This window comes from Gamsiella multidivaricata, assembly GCF_025024155.1.
Source record: "Gamsiella multidivaricata strain RSA 2152 chromosome Unknown BC939scaffold_30, whole genome shotgun sequence".
Lineage (NCBI taxonomy): Eukaryota > Fungi > Mortierellomycota > Mortierellomycetes > Mortierellales > Mortierellaceae > Gamsiella > Gamsiella multidivaricata.
Window position 1 is genome coordinate 106,558 of NW_026251738.1, and position 18,188 is coordinate 124,745.

General features: G+C 50.2%; 6 protein-coding genes across 6 annotated transcripts; 5 read left to right on the top strand and 1 right to left on the bottom strand.

Annotated features, from left to right (window-relative positions):
* Positions 1-912: 912 nt before the first annotated feature.
* Positions 913-5,344, top strand: BC939DRAFT_516149 (muts domain V-domain-containing protein; the record flags this gene model as incomplete). The annotated part of the gene is made up of 16 exons (XM_051561158.1): positions 913-1,242; positions 1,325-1,434; positions 1,530-1,565; positions 1,652-1,734; positions 1,840-2,084; positions 2,394-2,453; positions 2,544-2,810; positions 2,931-2,976; positions 3,078-3,216; positions 3,344-3,433; positions 3,510-3,597; positions 3,670-3,747; positions 3,853-3,969; positions 4,080-4,191; positions 4,293-4,485; positions 4,598-5,344. 16 exons carry the CDS (start codon positions 913-915, stop codon positions 4,923-4,925), a joined length of 2,322 nt encoding a protein of 773 aa, XP_051412500.1. The 3' UTR covers positions 4,926-5,344.
* A 1,034-nt stretch (positions 5,345-6,378) lies between these two features.
* Positions 6,379-10,219, top strand: BC939DRAFT_502876 (uncharacterized protein; the record flags this gene model as incomplete). Its single annotated transcript, XM_051560335.1, has 4 exons — positions 6,379-6,799; positions 6,886-8,958; positions 9,828-9,888; positions 9,988-10,219. The coding sequence occupies 4 exons, from the start codon at positions 6,379-6,381 to the stop codon at positions 10,217-10,219; spliced, it is 2,787 nt and encodes a 928-aa protein (XP_051412501.1).
* On the top strand, positions 10,013-11,120 carry BC939DRAFT_152572 (uncharacterized protein). Its single transcript, XM_051550234.1, has 2 exons — positions 10,013-10,050; positions 10,280-11,120. Exon 2 carries the CDS (start codon positions 10,414-10,416, stop codon positions 10,861-10,863), a length of 450 nt encoding a protein of 149 aa, XP_051412502.1. The 5' UTR covers positions 10,013-10,050; positions 10,280-10,413; the 3' UTR covers positions 10,864-11,120.
* An 852-nt stretch (positions 11,121-11,972) lies between these two features.
* Positions 11,973-13,152, top strand: BC939DRAFT_152635 (uncharacterized protein). The gene has a single exon (XM_051550235.1). The coding sequence runs from the start codon at positions 12,332-12,334 to the stop codon at positions 12,926-12,928; it is 597 nt and encodes a 198-aa protein (XP_051412503.1). The 5' UTR covers positions 11,973-12,331; the 3' UTR covers positions 12,929-13,152.
* Positions 12,976-16,637, top strand: BC939DRAFT_450455 (uncharacterized protein). The gene is made up of 2 exons (XM_051555529.1): positions 12,976-14,981; positions 15,081-16,637. Exons 1-2 carry the CDS (start codon positions 13,376-13,378, stop codon positions 16,439-16,441), a joined length of 2,967 nt encoding a protein of 988 aa, XP_051412504.1. The 5' UTR covers positions 12,976-13,375; the 3' UTR covers positions 16,442-16,637.
* Positions 16,638-16,658: 21 nt separating this feature from the next.
* BC939DRAFT_450457 (xanthine-guanine phosphoribosyl transferase) lies at positions 16,659-18,181 on the bottom strand. Its single transcript, XM_051555530.1, has 4 exons — positions 18,004-18,181; positions 17,740-17,769; positions 17,496-17,506; positions 16,659-17,405 (listed from the first exon to the last, which is right to left on the bottom strand). The coding sequence occupies exons 1-4, from the start codon at positions 18,101-18,103 to the stop codon at positions 16,911-16,913; spliced, it is 636 nt and encodes a 211-aa protein (XP_051412505.1). The 5' UTR covers positions 18,104-18,181; the 3' UTR covers positions 16,659-16,910.
* Positions 18,182-18,188: the final 7 nt, after the last annotated feature.

Consider the following 18,188-nt stretch of genomic DNA (forward strand, 5'->3'; position numbering starts at 1 on the left):
GTGACAAAAGTATGCGCAACATAAATGCAGTCCTTTATAATCCAATCTCTCCTCCTTCCTTCACTCCACTCCGCTCCACTCGGCTGCTCATCATGGTGCTTTCCAGTTCGCTTCCTGAAAGTAGCGATCCATATACAGCCACCCTAGTCAACGACAGGCGCAGATCATCACTGACTTTAGAACCGTTCTTCGATCCTGCAGCCCCTTCGCCAGATTCTGTGTACATCGATGGAGGCGATGAAGATAATGGTGGGACATCACTTATTTCGGGATTCAGGAGCGACTATGGCCCCTCAGGAGAGGCAGCGCAGCCCCCTTCACGATGGGCAACGAACTATGCGACGAATAGCACGACCGATCAAAGCAACGCCGGTCGATACCCGTTCGCAAGGTCGTCTTCCGTGGGCTCTACGATGCCCAACCTCTCCAACGCCACCAGATTCCGGGAAGCTGGCCCTGCTTCACAGGGCATTCAGTCGCAGCATCCACAAAGCTCGACCCCAGTAGAGTTGCATCCCTCCTCAGAACCCCCGCTTGGCAGAGAGGTATATCAATCGTTGACAATTTATATTCCCTGTCCAGAACATGGCATTCTATATTAATCCGTCTGCTGTCGCTGTGCAAATGATATCTAGATCATCATGGCCATTAGCGTGAAGGGAAGCACTTTGGGCTGCTCCTGCTACGACGGACATCTAGCAAAGTTGTTTGTCATGCAAGATATGCTGGAGTGCGACGCCATCGACGTTGTCGAAAGAGGTGCGACATCATGGCCTTCAGGCAGATTCTACTTAAAAGCAATGAGCTTGCATACTAAGTGCTCCGTACATGATACACACATACATTTAGTCAAAGTCCAACTGCGACCCACTCTAGTCCTGATAAACGCGCGCCTGGAGGAGTCCATCGCGGATGTACTTAGGTTTGACGGTACGGACATTCATCGACATCCTCGACAAAACTCTTTGGTTATACTCCGCATTTACTTATCGTGCATACGCGTCGTTGCATTGTATAGGTACTGGACGAGAGACAAAAACCGAGGTTCGCCCAAGCATGGACTTTTCGTACTCCGTGGCAAAGTCGAGGCTCATTTCAGTCTGCATTAACGCGAAGCGCTCAGGAACGAGCGCAGAATCGTCTGCTATGTCACGTCCCACGTTGTCAGAGATGGATGAGTCGGTTCAGCGTGAGGCCCAGCTGCACCTGTCCAGCATCATTGATCTGCAGAGTGTAGAAAGTGTAAGCAGAGGTATTTGTTTGCCTCGGAGTGACCTCGAACGCGTCTTCAAAAATTGATCGCAAATACCTTGTTCGGTCGCAGGTTAGTTCCGCAGGAGCTGTCATAAGCTTCCTCACGAGGCACGGCGTTAGTCGATCCACCCTCAGAGGCGGCCGCACTCCCATGGTACTCGCTGTCGAGTCATTTGCTATGTACGTATTTTGCGACAGGCGCTATGTTTTTTTTTTTTTTAGAACTGATGCAAATCGTACTAGCACTCATATTCGCAACTGCACACCCTCTTCAGAGATTCGTTCATGCTTATTACTGCGAACTCTCTGAGGTATGCATGTAGGCTTTTGGTATCGCTTTCATGGTAACACTGTATGCTCAAGACAGGTATGAGGCTTGAACACAGCAATGCAACAGCTCCCTTCAGATATTTGAGGATGAATCTCATCCAAGCATGCACAGCAGCGTCCATGGCCGCAAAGAAGGTCTTTCTTTGTTCAGTATGTCATCTTTCTCATCTGATTTATGAGCAACCTTGAGTGTCTGACATTTACAGCACCGAGGAATGAGGAACTAATATGGCTTTTCCTTGACCGTCTTGACAGGCATACTGAGCCAAACAAAAACATCGCAAGGTCGCTATCTCCTGAAGCAATGGCTTTTGAGGCCGTCGCTTGATTTATCCATCATTCAGACTCGCCATCAGTCCGTCGAATGTTTCACCAGAACAGAGAACCAGCCCACAGTAGCGCAATTTTCCAAGGCGCTGTCCCACATCAAGAACATACCAAAGATTCTGCAAGCGATGCCTCGCAAGGCGACCATCGCAGAATGGCAGGCGCTTCTCCAGGTTCGATTTCCGAGTCTGCAGGCGGCGTTTTGATGTCCTCTGGATCAGATTGCTTGAATATGAGCGGCAATAGCGCTTTTCGGAAGGCTGACTGGCAATGAGCTTTATTCTACCCTTTTATAGTTCATATATTACAGTCTCAAAATCTACAGTGCCTCGCACGAGATCCTTGTCGGTGGGCCTCCTATCATCCAAGAGGTAATGAAATATCGCGCGTGAACTTGAGCCGCGGTTTACAAGCTGTGTCGCTGCAAAAGAAATATATTCTTAACATCTCTATGTCGGTCCTTTGTTGTACGGGAACAATAGATGCACCAGCAGTTTGTCGTGAAGGATCTCATGGCTATCGGCACGTTTATTGAAGATGTGGTATGTGGTCATTCCGTTCCTAAAGCAGGGCATCACGCCACAGACAACCCTAGATCGTTGACAACTCTCATTTGGTATTCATACTCCTAGCTCGACTTTGACGAAAGCGTCATCGAGGGCCGATGCACGGTGAAGCACAATGTAGACGAAGAGCTGGATCGGATGCGGCAGACCTACCGCGGCCTGGACAGCTTTTTGTCCGAGATCGCGAAAGAGATCTCGTTGACGATCCCTTCGGATTTCACCTCGACTATTAACGTGATCTACTTTCCACAGCTGGGATATCTGATCACGGTCCCAATGAATCCAAACTGGAAAACGGATCAGGACTTTCATCTGGAAGGTCTGAGCTACCAGGTATATACGCGATTGCTTGTACAATTGGATATTCTACTTTGTAACTAACGGTGAATACATTAAGAAGCGCTGTGCAGCTCATCTACTAACCGCGACTTTTTTCTCCTCCCTTGATTGTAGTTCAGTACCGAGAGCACAGTTTACTACAAGAACAGCGCGATGCGAGGTACTTATAGCACAGTGCACTCACAGACATCTATTTGGGCGCTCTGATCTGCCGCAATAGCTGTGGAGTAACCAGAGAGATTCGTGTCCTGGCTGCATTAGAGCTAGATGAGCACCTCGGAGATATACATGGGCTCATAGTCGACCGTGAAATCGACATTCTGCAAGGTCTTCAGGAGCGCATAATGGAATACAGTCAAGTTCTCGTCGCTTGTAGTGATTTATGTGCTGAGCTTGACGTGTAAGTGCTTCAGTTATTGTCACAAACTTGACCTGGAAATCATGGAACAGTTGTGAAAGCCGTTTTCAGAACGCTGCTGATCAAACCTAACCACGCAGTATCCTCATCTTACCTCCTACTCTCAAAGGCTCGTTTCTTTTGCGCAAGTGGCGCGACTGAGGAACTACAGGCGACCGAGGATGACCGAACAGAGCATTCTGCATATCATGAACGGTCGGTATGTAGGCAATTTCCTCTGCGGCTGTGTTTGGATGGGCTAAACCTTAATATCTGACACTCGATGGATCTTTTAGGCATCCACTACAGGAATTGGTTGTCGGCTCGTTTGTTGCAAATAACACTTGGCTGGGAGAGGTAAAGACTCCTTCTTCCATGTCAGAAGTAACCTCGAACCCCGCAGAAAAGGAGGATCAGGCGCTGACCAATGTCGATGCAGATACCTGGTCGCAGGAGGACGGGGCAAGTAACAACAATCGCATTATGATCCTGAGTGGGGCAAACAGCTCTGGTAAGAGCGTCTACCTCAAGCAAGTATGTTTATGCTCTAGGTGAAGGCTTCCTGTAACAGCGCAATGCACGGACGTGATTCATTAGCCACTAATGAGCAACGGCATTGTTTGACTGTGATACTTCTAGGTGGCATTGATTGTCTACATGGCGCACATCGGCAGCTTTGTCCCCGCAGAGTCCGCTGTCATAGGAGTAACAGACAAGATCCTGACGCGCTTACAAACTCGAGAGACTGTCTCCAGCGTATGTGAAACGATGAACACCTAGATTTTAAGCGCGCAAGTCAAAGTAGCCGGTGGAGATGACTGGAATACTGAAGGAACAACATATGTTCTTATTATTATGGTGATTAGATCCAGAGCGCGTTCATGACGGATCTGCAGCAGGTAACGCTGGCCATAAAGATGGCGACAAGACGGTCGTTGGTCGTGTTGGACGAATTCGGCAAGGGCACAGCATCAACAGGTGCGCACATGAAGGCGTTAGGCATACCATTGTGCCTTTTACCATGAAAGATGGTCATGAGACTCATATGCGAACCTTCTTGTGCTTCCGTCTATGTATAGATGGTGCCGGCATGTTCTGTGCGGTAATTGAGCATTTTGCGAAGCGAACGCACGACCAACCCAGAGTCCTGGCAACGACTCATTTCCATGAATTGTTTGACAACCAGCTGCTTGACTTGAGCCTCCCAATCTCGCTGTTCACAATGGAGGTCTATCAGGAGCCCAACTGCCTTGAAGCGACTTTTCTGTTCAGGTGCGAGAACCATTGCCGGGACCTGCCTCAAAACTGATGACGATTTTGGTTGCGCACCGGAACTCAGGCTGACATGAGAGCTTTGTTCCCATAACATCTGTTGACGGAATAGGGTTATACCTGGCAAGGCTCCATCGTCTTTGGGGCCAGCTTGTGCAGCCATGGCCAGTCTGCCTGCCAAAATTGTGCAGCGAGGTAATGAGAGAGAACTCCTCTCAGGGTCTGGCAAGTTTCCAGCCTCAGCGTTTCAGATACGCACTGACCAACGTGCAATATTTCATTTGTATGTAAACTACAGGCGCGTACTTGTCCGGGCTCTTTCGACGCTACGAGATGGTCATACCCACGCTCACAGAGCACGAGACGAAGATGCAACAGATGTACGAAACTCTAACAGGGATGCTTCTAAGGCTGGACCTGGATTGCTTGGTTCTCGATGAATCCACCGTCAAGGCTGAGGACGACGATGGGCAGCCATATCATGGCGACACGGAACAGAGGGCTTTTGCCACGGCTAGCAGTAACTTTGGTGCGAGTCTTACAGACACCCGGGATTCGAACGAAAGTACGCGTGGAAGTTTCAGCAGTGAGCTCACAAGAACTACGCTTGGCAAGCGTAAAGGTCGAGAGAATTTTAATTATTCCGAGACTGAAGGTCATGTTCCTGACACTGAAGGGCACAGGATAGCGATCAATGAGACGTTGAGTAGGGCCATCGACAAGCTGCTGGAGTACGCGGAGCTGGTCGCCAGGAAGGAGCGTGAGCAAGAGGAGTACTACGATGAAGCGTAGCAGTATTCGGGAGATGGAGCCTGCACCATGCAAGCAAGAGCGAAGTGGTTCTATTTCTATTGCAAACTGTTGCTTATACATATATAAGGAAAGATGACAAACAATCGCAAGGAATAAAATGTGCTTGTCGATTGCCGCTGATCTCTCAGGTTCATAGAAGCCGTCGATTTTGTGCTTCTCCTATCAGTTGAGATGTGGCCAACGACCTCTACTGAAATGGGCGAGGTAGAGTAAAGTCTACAGGAATCCGAATCACATAGCCTGTGATAATAATGTAGTAACCTCAGGTAGGAGCCTCTTCAGACGTTGCCATCGACTCCGAATACGCTCGTTTTTTTTTTTTTTTTTAATCAGGATCCTGAAGTAAGCTCCGGCAGCATCACCATAGATGGTGGGGTAGTTGTTTTCTGGCACCCAATCTGTGAACCTCATTTCTTGCTATGGAAGTTGAAAGTAATACACGTATCAATCTGAAAGCGGGATGACCACAGCACCAAGAGGCACTAAGAGAGTGGTAGTCCACGGACCCTCCTCGCATGATCAATAACGGTTCAGTTGTCGCCTCTTGGGCGTCCATTCGAGGTTGTCCCGAGAATGCACTTTCATTCGCGTTCTACGAAGTGCAGGGTGGATAGATGCATCACAAGGGGTGGTCGTCATCTTGCGCACGACTTTATTTTCGAATATCCACATTAGAAAGAGACGAAGAGAAGGTGGATGGGATTAGGTGTGGACACCTCTGGCGAGGTTTATGCCTATGCGGATCCATGGCAACTGCCCCTCAGAGACGGGGGCAGCACTCTTTGTTTCTACAGAGCAATAAAAGAGAATCAGATGGGCACCACAGTCTATGCTGATGTGTCTTTTACACCAGGCTGCTCACGAGCATTTTTATGCCCGCTGTGGATCTTTCATCAGCATCCGTTATAACTAATGGAAATTCGCTTGCATCTTTCGGATTTAGCGTCTATAGCGTCTACTTTGAGCTTCACCACACCATCTTGCCGTCCCTCTTCCTCGCTAGCAACACTATTTCCAGCTCCATTTCGGACCTGTCGCAATATTTTTTTCTCCATCGCAGCTTTATTCCAGATCTCAGCAATGGACCCTGGTATACCTTTGTGCGACATGTCCGTGCACCGCCCCAGAATCATGGATGCGCCCGCCTCGTATCAAATCAAGACCAAATGCTCTCTTGGCTCAATCTTTACCAGCAACCTTTGTCTCCGGGAGGGCATCCCAAAGTCAGCAAACCACCTCAAGCTATGCACCATTCAGCAACAGTTCTCCACCAACGTCTACAGCATCAACAACTTCCCAATCTACGAAAAACTTACATACCTCTCACGATCAGATGAACAAGCTCGACCCAATATCGATGATGCGCGTGCTCCCTTCATGGATATCCAGGCTTTGCCAACGAAGCGTCGTCATAGACGCCTGTCAATGTTCGTTGCGTCGATGCAGGTGGTGAAAACAGGCAAGTTCAGTCGCAAGCATGGATGCCCTATTTCCTTCAAAGGTCTAACTCAGCCGAGATACCCAACCGCTGACCAACTGCACCCATCCCTCTTTCCGACTTTTTGGCCCCACCGCTAACCCGCACAGCTCGCAGTATGACACCCTACAAGCCGAAAGCACTGCCGTTTAAGCCTAATTCTATTCAAAGGTCTAACGCTCCCAGCCGTCGATTCCTATGTCAGTCCCAGGCTCCGCTTTCTCTTCGTATTGGGGGAAAAATCCATGCACTGCCCGCTCTCCGGTCATCCGAGGCATATCAGTACCTGCTGTGTCGCACCGTTTGTAGAAATGGCCTGGATACTGGCAGTGGCGCTGATTCTACAGAGGCGTCAAGTCATGGTAACCATGCAACCGATTCCACCGGAAAGAGGGCTGAAGGAGACGGTGGATCAAACCAAGGCTCCGACTCGGGAAATGGGGATGGCAATGGAGGGACTGATGAGAGTATCGGTGGTGGTAACGGTGGAGAGAGCGGCGAAGGTCCAGGCGATGGTCATGGTGACGGCAGCGAAGGCAATGGAGAGGGTGGGGATAGAGAAGGAGGGTCCAAAGACGCTAAAGAAGGAGAGGAGGCAGATGGAGAGGACGAAGAGAAGGATGGAGACGAAAAAAAGAATGAGAAGGAGGATGACAACGGAAACCCAGGCGTAGAGGGGATGGACGATGTTGAAGTCGTCGACGCCAATGATGAGCACCAGGCGGGTTCCTTTGTGTATGAGGACGCGCCAGACTACGAAGTCGCTGTACCTACGCCCGTTTTCCCTGTCATTACCGCGACTCAAATGTTCGGCACCACTGGCGACAGTCCAGAAGCCGTGAACATCTATATCGATTCCCCACCGCAAACGAGTACATTAGATTTTTCTGGCATTCACTTTGAACCGCCTAGTCTTGAACTACAACGCGACCATCTTCCAGAGACGACTCCCCACGACGAATTCACTCCGTCCGCTCCTTCCACCCTCGGAAATGCCGAGGAGCGGCGCATCGCTAGACAGCTCTTGCAAGAGAAACTCGACGAAGCCCTGGCTCTCGCATTGCATCAAAGCTACGAGCGTCGTCGTGAACACAACAGCAAGAGCCTGTCAAAACGCGATCGTAACGATGAAGAAGCCGTATCCGATACCGCTAGCGCCGAGAAGCAAGTCAGCAAGAAATCCAAAAACAACGCTACCGACGCAGCTTCCTTGAGCGACGAACAGTACGATTTCGAATACGAGGACTCTGACCAAGAGCAGTCTGTACAGGACGCAAATGACGATACCGGAATCGAGGTCCCCACAGCACTAAAGTTTTCCAGGTCCCGTTCCGTGTCCCCTCAAGCAGGACCACAAGACCACCACAGCGCGAACCAACAAGCCTATTGGGAAATGCGGCCCTCAGAGGCAGGATCCGGTTCTCAAGCCTCGACCACGGAGCTTGTTCATGAGCTGCCTGCAGCGAATATTGAATGGCACGAGCAAGAAGCGCGTGAGACCGACGATGTACAAACCTCTGTCTTTGAAGCACCTCAGTCCGCGCTCGATCTCTTGGCCATAGTGTCGGAGCAACGTCCCCATCTCGAACTCTCGACGCCGCAACCTCAAGGAACCGAACGCCGTACATCTCTACCGGCTGTTGTCGAGCCTCCTGCATCCCAAGAGACGAGTCAGAGCACGGCGGGAACGAAACGCAAGTCTCCGCCTCCCGAACCATCTTATTCTTCCGAAACTCCAGCTCCAGCTCTAGCTCCAGCTCCGGCTCCAGCTCTGGCTCAAGCAGCGCCCCCTGCGCAACGAACACGTTCTGCAGCGCCTCTAAGATCGAGTTCGACGCGGAAAGAATCTACATTATCGGAGAAAAGGCCGACGTCTTCAGAGGAAAAGCCCACGTTATCGGAAAATAGGCTCGTGTTATCGACTAAAAGACCTGTATCGTCTCAGAGAAGATCGACGTCGTCGACGAAGAGACCCAGTACATCGGAGAAAAAACCTGTAGGCTCACAATCATCTGCTCCAACCGGTTCTGCTGCATCAGTCAGAAGAAGTTCGCGTCTTGCGGATAAAATGGCCATGAAAGAGTTCGAGGCAATGAAGGCGCAGATGCAGGGCCAAGAAGTTGATGATGAAGGTCAAGAAGAAGAAGGCGCCGGAAAGGAAAAGGGAAAAGAAAAGGGCAAAGGTAAGGGTAAGGGCAAGGAAAGTGGGAACAAGAGAAGAAAGAAGTAGGCGGTAGAGCGCCTTCGCTAGACAAAGACATTAGAAACGAATAGGAATAATTGGAAGTATGCATTAAAGAACGTTCGTAATAAATTGTTACTGGATCGAATGCAGCCTTCACGTTAGGATGCTCGAAAGATTGACGACGTGGACGAAGGCGAGCGATGTTTATATGAAAAGGCTGAGTGTAGGCTGGAGTCTCTTTGATGAAAGAGAGGGTTATTTTGCTGCTTCCGGTAATATGTATAGCCTCAGTGCCGATGTTGAAATCGTTACAGGCCTGCGGCTGGGGTTAAGGGGTGCAGTGAAGCCATGTTGTGTAACGCATCGTGAATTGGTGGGTGTATGGGTTTCAAAAAGTTACACAAGGTGGCCCTATTGCACCCTTAACCCCTGCTGCACGACTTCAACACCGGGTACCGATTTTAGAACTGAAGGAGAATAATTTTGAGACTGATCAATGGTGATGTTCACTGCGATAGATGACGGCGCAGGGGAGGATGTTGACGCGGGAGAGGAGGGTTGAGAATCGACCGCGGAACTCGCGAGGAGATTGTTGGCGGAGTCGTTTGATGTGAGACAGGGGAGTGTCCAAGGGGGGGCTGCCTGCGCTTAATGGTCTCACATCCACGCGGTGCCTGAACTTTGTTTCAAGTATCGGCTGTAGCGGCTCTGTTGTATACCTTACCGAACTCAATTGAATTACACAAGACTGAGCCTTTGTTTTGGTCCACTTTCTCCCTCGCCATCCTCCCCTCCTCCTACATAAAACCTAATCGCACGCCTCTGCCCTCACTGTCCTCCACGACCCTTCCTATACACTATACACAGTCATCCTATTGAACACATCCACCTCAGGCATCTCTCCACAATGCCAATCGTACTCTGCAAGGTCTTTGCCCATACCTGGGAGTCATTCGACGTCGTCATAGTCGCGTTCGGGAACACAGCGAGCATTCCCGTCTTGTCCGTCGCCGATACCCCTGTCAAGCCGCTTGACGATGCACCTGTCAACCCAGTCGAAAGCCCAGTTGAAGACCCAGCTGAAGACCCAGTTGAAGATCCAGTTGAAGACCCAGTTGAAGACTCAGTTGAAGACCCAGCTGAAGACCCAGTTGAAGACTCAGTTGAGGGCCCAGTTGAAGGCCCAGTTGAAGACCCAGTTGAAGGCCCAGTTGAAGACCCAGTTGAAGACCCAGCTGGAGACCCAGTCGAAAATTTAGATGAACGTCCAGTCGAAGACCCAGTCGAAAGCCCAGTTGAAGACCCAGACGAAGACCCAGTCAGAAAAGACCCAGTCAGAGAAGACCCAGTCAGAGAAGATCTAGTCAGGCCCGTCTTACCAGTTGCTGATGCACCCAAGTGTCACGCAATTGCCGATACCACCAAGCAGCGCTGTCGAAAAGAAGCCAGGGACATGGACAGGGTATTTTGTGAATTGCACTGCAACAGTCGCCCCAACCAATGCAAGGCCTTTGCGCCGACTACCGACGCTCGCTGCCGCAATGAAGGGCACTATGCTGGTCGTTTGTGTGAGGTCCACAGTGACGAGGTCCCCAAGTGTCAAGGTATAGCTGATACTACTGGAATGCGATGCCGAAGGGTTGCGGAGGATCCGGGCATGAGGTTCTGCGAGCTCCACCAACTGGACAGGACGCGTCAATGCAGAGGGTTCGCATCGACTATGGGCAGACGATGTAGGAATGAGGGGCGGTATGACGGTCTCTGTCAGTTGCATAGTAACAGGTTCCGAAAGTGTCAAGCTATAGCCAGGAGCACGAACATGCAATGTCGCAACCTGCCTGTCCAGGGAGACTATTGCGAGTATCACCAAGCATGGGGAAGAGCAACAAGATGGTTCTCTTGAATGCGAATAAATGAAACTTTCCTCTTACGCTCTGTGGCTCGGTTATTTATTACTCATGGCAAGCACAACACACAATGATGCCTTTATAGGAACAAAGATAACCGCGTTTCTTACACCCGTTCAAAAGTCCCATCATCGCCAGCCTTTATTAAGAAAGACTCCGTTCACCAGTGATCATCCGAACTGTCTTCTCTCATTAGCCTTTTCTTGGAGGGTATCCTCTAGTCAGGCTTTCTTTTCTTTTAGTAGTGGGCTTCGCTCTTCGCTCTTGGGATACCTATATATTAACGCGGTGCTGCTCGCACGGATGCGCCTCTCCACATCCACCTTCACAACCCACATTTACTCCCAACACTCTTTCAAAACCCTTCCTACACAAGACGCAGCTGAAAACCACGCCATCTACAATTTGTGCCTGTAAGGTCTTTGAGCGCGAGAGCACGAGAGCACGTTCATCGAACCAAACAACGACAATAGACTAGCCCCAACCGACCCATAACGATCAAAGTTACTATGCCACCCAACGAAAATGTCCCCGAAACCAACATTGGTCTCTCCATAACGCCTGCCAAGACAAAGGCCCTGAGAACGAGAATTGATCGAGATGGCTGCAATAATAAGCAGGATTTCTGTGAGGTACGCAGCAATAGTGTTTCGAGGTGTCAAGCCATTGCTTCGTCCACGATGCAGCGATGCCGTAACACGACAGCCAATACGAGTACTGTATATTGTAGGCAGCATAATAGGCTCCAATGCATGGCTCTCGCGTCAACAACGGGCAGGCAGTGCCGCTTTGAAGCACTGCACGATGGTCTTTGCGAGCTTCACAGCGAGAGATATGTGAAATGTAAGGCTATTATCTTCTCCACGGGGAATCTGTGTCGAAATATGGCGGTGGATGAAAACTATTGTCAGTACCATCGGAGCCGGGCTTGATTTAACTCGGCATGCGGATGTGTTGCAAAAGAGAAATAAACAAAAGAGAATTAGGAACAGCAAGTTTATTGGAAGTGCCGCCGAGGGCGAAGGAAGAGATGTTTTCTTATTTTTTGCCTACTTCGCCCTTTGTTTGTCATAGCGGCCATTCATGCAATAACCCTGAAACCCAATTAGCATCCGCGCTGTTGGTTGCATGGATTACTGGAGGAAGACCTACGGGCGGTGCATTGATGGACCATGACAGACACAGCAGTAAACACAACAACAAACACAAAAACAAAGCCAACAAAACAAAGCCCGAACAAACAGCGCATGTGCTCACGGAAGCAGAAGAAGGGCGCTCTGAAGGAAACTCGACCTCGCCACTTGTTCACGTCCTCTGCCCGGTGACCCATGGGCCAGCCCCCCTTTGGAAAGCAACCTTCGCCAACCAGCGCTACCTTGTACAAATACCGTCGATTATTTCACCTCACTCCTCAATGCACCCTCCTTTCTCCGCGCCCATATCCCAGCACCTTATACACGCACCATGCCGCTCGCACTCTGCAAAATCTTGGTCTGTACCTCCGACCCATTCGACCTCGTCATTATCTCAATCGGAAGCGCAGCCCTTATCGCTATTCAGCCAATGGACAATGCTCCGAGAAAGGCAGTCAAGCCCACGGTCGCCGTAACGAACGATGCTGCCGACCGAGGTGCGAGCGCTGTCAACAAGAACCAGGCCACTAATCTCGTCAAGGTGGTCGCCCCTGAGCCAGCTATTGTCGCCCTAGTCGTCAACAGTGCACCCAGCATCCCTACTCAACAGTGGTGGGACTGTAGGGAGGGCAAGTGTGTCGAGCTAACAAAACGTGGTTGGTTATGCCGCAATGATGCAACATATGGCGGTTTGTGCGATGTCCACAGGACCGACTTGCCCAAGTGTCAGCATTTTTCGGAATGGAAACAGGGCCTTTGCTTAAAAACTGTAGTGGATGAGAAGCAGATGCGATGTGAGATTCACAAAACGGGCAGAACAGATCAATGTCGGAAATATATCTACGCAAAAGGCCGGCACTGCCTCAACAAAGGGGAGTACTCTGGTTATTGTGCTTACCATCCTAATGGTGGCTCGCGATGGGTCTAGGACAGCAAGTTCAGAAGCTGCGTTCTAGCAAAATCTGGGAAATAAAGTTTTTTTTTTTTTTTTTTTTCAAAATGTGTAGGCCCGGCTAGTTCTGAGTCATACATGGCCGAGTCTTTACTGTTGCAGTTCGTAGCTCGCGGCTCTTGTTGCCTAGGGCATGCTGTTTGTAAGCGCAAGAGATGGAGGAGGAAGGAGGGAAAGGAAGGAAAGAAGGGAAGAAGGAAAGAAAGGAAGAAGGAAAGAAGGGAAGAAGGGAAGAAGGAGAGAAGGAGAGAATGAGAGAGTGAGGGCCGGTCTCTGGCAGGTCCGTTGGGAGGACGAATGACGGGCTAGGAAATAAGGCTGCCCTGTTCAGTTGTGCTGGCCCATATCTTATCCTCACACCTTCTCTTCACTACAGCCATTCCTCCCCATTCAGGATCACCGCCTAAGATCGTCGCCCTATCCATGAACAAGCAATGGCACCAGGTGGGGAACTACAGGGGGTTTAACTACGATCCAAACTACACCAGGAGACAGGACTACATCGCCTACGACAGGAGCAACTACAACGAAAACAAACAAAACAGCTGTAGCCACCCTGCCAGCACCAGGCACAGTAAGGGCAACAACAACAACAACAACAATTACACAGACGGCCGCTATTCAAGAAAAAACAGCGATAGCTCCACTCACGAGGCATCGTTTACTACTACTCCTGCCCAGGCGCTCTCATCCTTCACAGCAATGCGTAGCATCGACTACAGCACCGACTCTTCAGTCAGTTATCCCAGTAGCAGAGCTTCACAGTCCCCCTCCGTATCGGACGCGTCCCCACGCAGGGATTATGAATACGACGATCCAGGATACAGCAGCGCCCGTACAGGCGCGTTCGATGGAGCGACTTCAGATTCAAGGGGATACAGAGTCGACGACAGGCCACACGGTTCCGCATATGTCCCCCAGAAAACGGACAGCTCCAACGTGAACGAGACTGTCGACAGAGGCTTCCAAGACCTAGCAGGAAGACGCGAACATGAATGGAACAGACCCCCTATAGGCAACAGCAACTCATGGTCATCAAACCAAGACTCCTCAGCTGGTCACTATGATTCTTTTCAGAGTGATCGTGATAAACAACAGCAGGGTATTGATCGCAACAACAACATCAGCAAGCATGGGGCCAAGGCAAATCAAAGTACAATTAAGTGGCCACATGAGTTGATGTTGTCCAGCAGTAGTTCTGTCGGCCGGTCGGACCAAAATATCGTGAGGAGTCCCCCTCAATCGAGCCCCTCCAGCCGCAACTCCAGCGTTGACCCCAAACAGCACCCGACTTCGTCTACAATGCAGCCTCCATCACTCCAGCAATCACCATGGAGACAGGCACCGTTGATTCCACAATCAACTGAGCGTGCTCCAGTGTCCGCCGTCCTCAAGCGGGCCTTGGTCAATCTTGCAGCATTTTCGCAGAAATTGCAAAGCTCGGCGGTACAGGCGGCGAAGGCAGGACGGCATGATCTTGTCGCCAAAATCAACATCTGGGTGCTAGCCAACCTGTCTCATATTAACGCCTACAGGGTTATTCTGGATAATATTCCCCGTGGCATGGATGCTGTGGAGCGGACGGATATTCTACTCATTATAAGTCAGGAAATCAACGAAATACGAGAACAGGCGAAGTCACATCTTAAGTCTATCGAGCTCATTCGAACGAGCGAAAGCACGCTCCGAATCAGACAAGAACCAAGCGCATCATCCAAGCTGCAGACAATGTCGACGCCAGTAAAGCCTGTCGCACCACAACCTATCACAGGACCTCTCGCAGTGCCTGAGCGCCAACCAAAGGCGGAGCCGCAAGCGACGTGGCCTGCCTGGACAAGCACGCCTGCCGTTGCCTGCTTTGTACCTACGACAGAACCTGCCAACTATCCCGACAAGGAAAGAGTGTCCAAGCGAATGCTCTCTGATGAACTAGAGCAGCAGACGATCTGTTCTCAGGAGACGAATCCTTCTTATACCAACCAAGGCTCAGTCAAGAAGGCCAGGACAGCTGAGCCTACATCTGACATTGGTAAACACGGTTATCAATCGCTATTGTGGACTTCGGCATTCGCTAAATTTGACTGGGGATTTACCAGAGTTTTTTCATTGTTTTTGTTCTTTTTCATAGCCTTGCTCCCTACTGAAGGGCCTTATTCTCAAAACATTGAATGTATGCACGATACAAGAGCGCCAGTGGCAACAGCTAGCCACGAAATCCCAGTTGTGGTGGTCGGTCCAACCGTCAGCGAATCTAGTAAGAGTATGTCAAGTAATACTGCTGTCGGACCCGCGTACGGTACTGCGGTACCCTTGCCGACCTTTGAACAGCCACTGTTGCAGACATTGTCACCATCAGCGCCATTTTGTCACCAAGAAACCAGTCTTCCACAGCAGCAGACAATTCCAGTGGTGACCGTTGATACCGTACTCGGCACTGCAACCGCAGAGGCATCAACCATGGTGCTACCGATAGTTCCAATGGTGACAGTTCCAGCGACAACAGTTCCAATGGCGACGTCACCTTTATCTCAAAACAGCCCAACGCCTGCAGTTGCACAAGATTCTCAGGTCGCGGAACTCAAAGTATTGGTAACAACAACAACAGACGCCAACATTATGGCAGCGAATGACACTGCGACATCATCGTCCTTGGTGCAGAATCTACAGGAGACACCTCGGACGAGTAGCGGTAGCCCTGCGCAGGACGCAGCATCGCTCCATCCTTCACCTTCGCAGACTGTTGATACAGTCAAGGGGGCTGTGGAAGACACTCGTTCTTTGGGTACCAGCCAGTCTGACGTCTCTAAGGCCGCAACAACCAAATATCTGGATCTCCAGCAGCAGCTCAGTATGATCCGTGAAGAGGCACGCGAACAGCGTGCACGGACCGATCAGGTGATGGCTCTTCTCCATAATGAAGCTCAACAGCGTCGACTGGCTGAGCAGCGGCTTGCAGAGTTGAGGGCCGAAAATCAAGAGAAGGCATTCGAGATCCTTCGGAGTGATCTTGAGGCGAAGAGAGCAGAGGCGGTGTCGATGATGCATAAGGCCCAGGTTGAGATGCAGGAGGCGGCACTAACTGTGGCAAGGACAAGAGAGGAGCGTGCGGAGGCCTTGTTTCAGGCTGCGAAGTTCGAGGCTGAGAACCAGAGGCTGCTCAGGAAGATTATGGAGATGAGCTGTCGATGTGACGGAGAATTTCCGCCGGTGGAGAAAGCTGTACATCCATTGATGGTAATGGGTGTGGATTATAGTAAGGTTTGTTCAGTCCCGGAATCTCCCCATTCGGGCGTAACTGAGTCGTCTTCGGTGATTGTGAGACAGGAAGGCAATCCTTTTGCTTTCGTGAAGAATTTGGCGACGACGGCTCCGGCAACTCCTGAAGTGGATCCTATTGCTGTTGAGGCTGCGACTGCTGCGACTGCTGCGACTGCTGCGGCTGCTACGGTTGCGATTGCGGTTGAGAGCACGGATGAGAACGTTGCTTAAGGTCCGGGACAGCAGACAGAGAGAATGGGTTTCCTCCGTGCGTCCAGAAGGATGTCTACGGATTTGGAGATTGCGTGAACGAAGCTTATGTTTATGCAGAACCCATTTGGCAAGTTGCTTGGTTCTTTATTCTTTGTAACATACTATTGTATATTTTCACGTTTTTACTGGTTTTTTAAATAATACTTGTACATGCATTGTATGCTGGAGCCAGCTTGCTAAAAATAATAAAAAATGAATAAGATTGCGAAAACATACATGCGCATAAATGTCTGTATGGGACGTGGACCGACGCAGTATATGTCGCACCAGAGGCAAATTGGCTTTGTGGATGCAAAGAAAAGACACATCTTCTGCGGACCAAACTCGCACTGGTTCCCCTTCTCAAAAAAACGACCATGCGCTGTATGCTTTCCATGTCCTCAATGTTTATTTCACAGCCCCAAAATGATTTCGAAATCAATGCCCTCTAGTAAGTGTTCTCCTTGGCCTTTTCCGTGTGGTCCTCGATATCCAAGGCGTCCCAGGGATAGACCAGCCACTGATCGGGCATGTGCTTACAGGCAAAATACCGTCCCTGCATGATCTCCTCCGGCAATTGCTCACGCTTCTCCTTCAACTTGTTGTGCAACACAAAGACTCCGATTTTGGTCACCGGGACTTCCTTGCCCTGTTCAAGCAACTTGGCCGATTCCTTCTCGAGATCCTTGGTGAGCTCGCGAACGGCGTAGGCGAGCGTTCGACGGGTATCATCGACCTCGTCGACGATGAGGATGTTGCGACCGATGAGCGAGGTCTCGGAGGAGTCGAAGTTGAGCCACTGGGTCTTGATGACCTCGGGTTCGGAGACCAGGGGCTCGGACTCCTTGTGGGCGGCTTTCCAGATCTCGAGATCTTCATACAGAGAGAGACCGATTGCCTGGATCGAGATGTTCTTGTTGTTCTTCTTCTTCAGGAACGTTCTCTGTTGCAGGAAAGACAAGGGCGGGGGGAGGGGTTAGTGAATGTAACAGATCGGGATCGGGATCGGGAGGGAGGGGTGCAAGGAACTTACCAAGATACGAGCTGAGATTCAAAAATAAAATAAAATGAGGCACGCGAGCGACCGGAATAAAAAAAAAAAAAGGGTCAGCTCAGATATCCCACAGCATTGGGGATCGCCGCCTGCATTTTATTCTCCGTGCGCTTCCAAAAAAAAAAAAGAAAAAAAAGGAGCCGTTGACAACGCTTCCTTCTCATAAAGTCATAAAGAGGATCAACCGAGCAAACAGAAGACAGAGCAGTTCACTGCTACTTACCAGGAATGAATCCACCTCCACCGATGGCAACTATTCAATCAAATAAAGAGGCGTTCCCCAAAAAAAATTAATAAAGCAGATGATAGCCCATGGCAGTATCACTCCAGCCCTTGAACATCTTTGCGATGCTATCCTCGACGAGCAATTGAAATCGCCAGCTGCCACTTCCGCAAACGGAAGCAGCGTTCTAGAAGCCATTCAATTCCCGGAAAATATCCTCCAATGGATTCCGATCTGTATCCTCTGCGCATGTGTGTGTCGTACCCATGATGTCCGGCTGGAAGTCCTCGTTGAGGTGCATATTCTCGACGGTCTCCTTGATCATCGAGTGGATCTGGTTGTAGCTGACATGAATCTTGCTCATATTGAATTAAACAAAGGCGTGTGCTGTCGTGAAGGAGTGGGTGGCAAGTTCAATTGGAAAGGGAAAGCGGGACGGGATGTCCAAA

Coding starts and splice junctions, on each gene's coding strand:
- BC939DRAFT_152572 (XM_051550234.1), top strand. CDS start 10,414: ATGGACAGGGTATTTTGTGAATTGCACTGCAACAGTCGCCCCAACCAA.
- BC939DRAFT_152635 (XM_051550235.1), top strand. CDS start 12,332: ATGCCGCTCGCACTCTGCAAAATCTTGGTCTGTACCTCCGACCCATTC.
- BC939DRAFT_450455 (XM_051555529.1), top strand. CDS start 13,376: ATGAACAAGCAATGGCACCAGGTGGGGAACTACAGGGGGTTTAACTAC. Junction 14,982..15,080: donor TGAGCCTACATCTGACATTG/GTAAACACGGTT, acceptor TCTTTTTCATAG/CCTTGCTCCCTACTGAAGGG.
- BC939DRAFT_450457 (XM_051555530.1), bottom strand. CDS start 18,103: ATGAGCAAGATTCATGTCAGCTACAACCAGATCCACTCGATGATCAAG. Junction 17,770..18,003: donor CTTCCAGCCGGACATCATGG/GTACGACACACA, acceptor TTGATTGAATAG/TTGCCATCGGTGGAGGTGGA.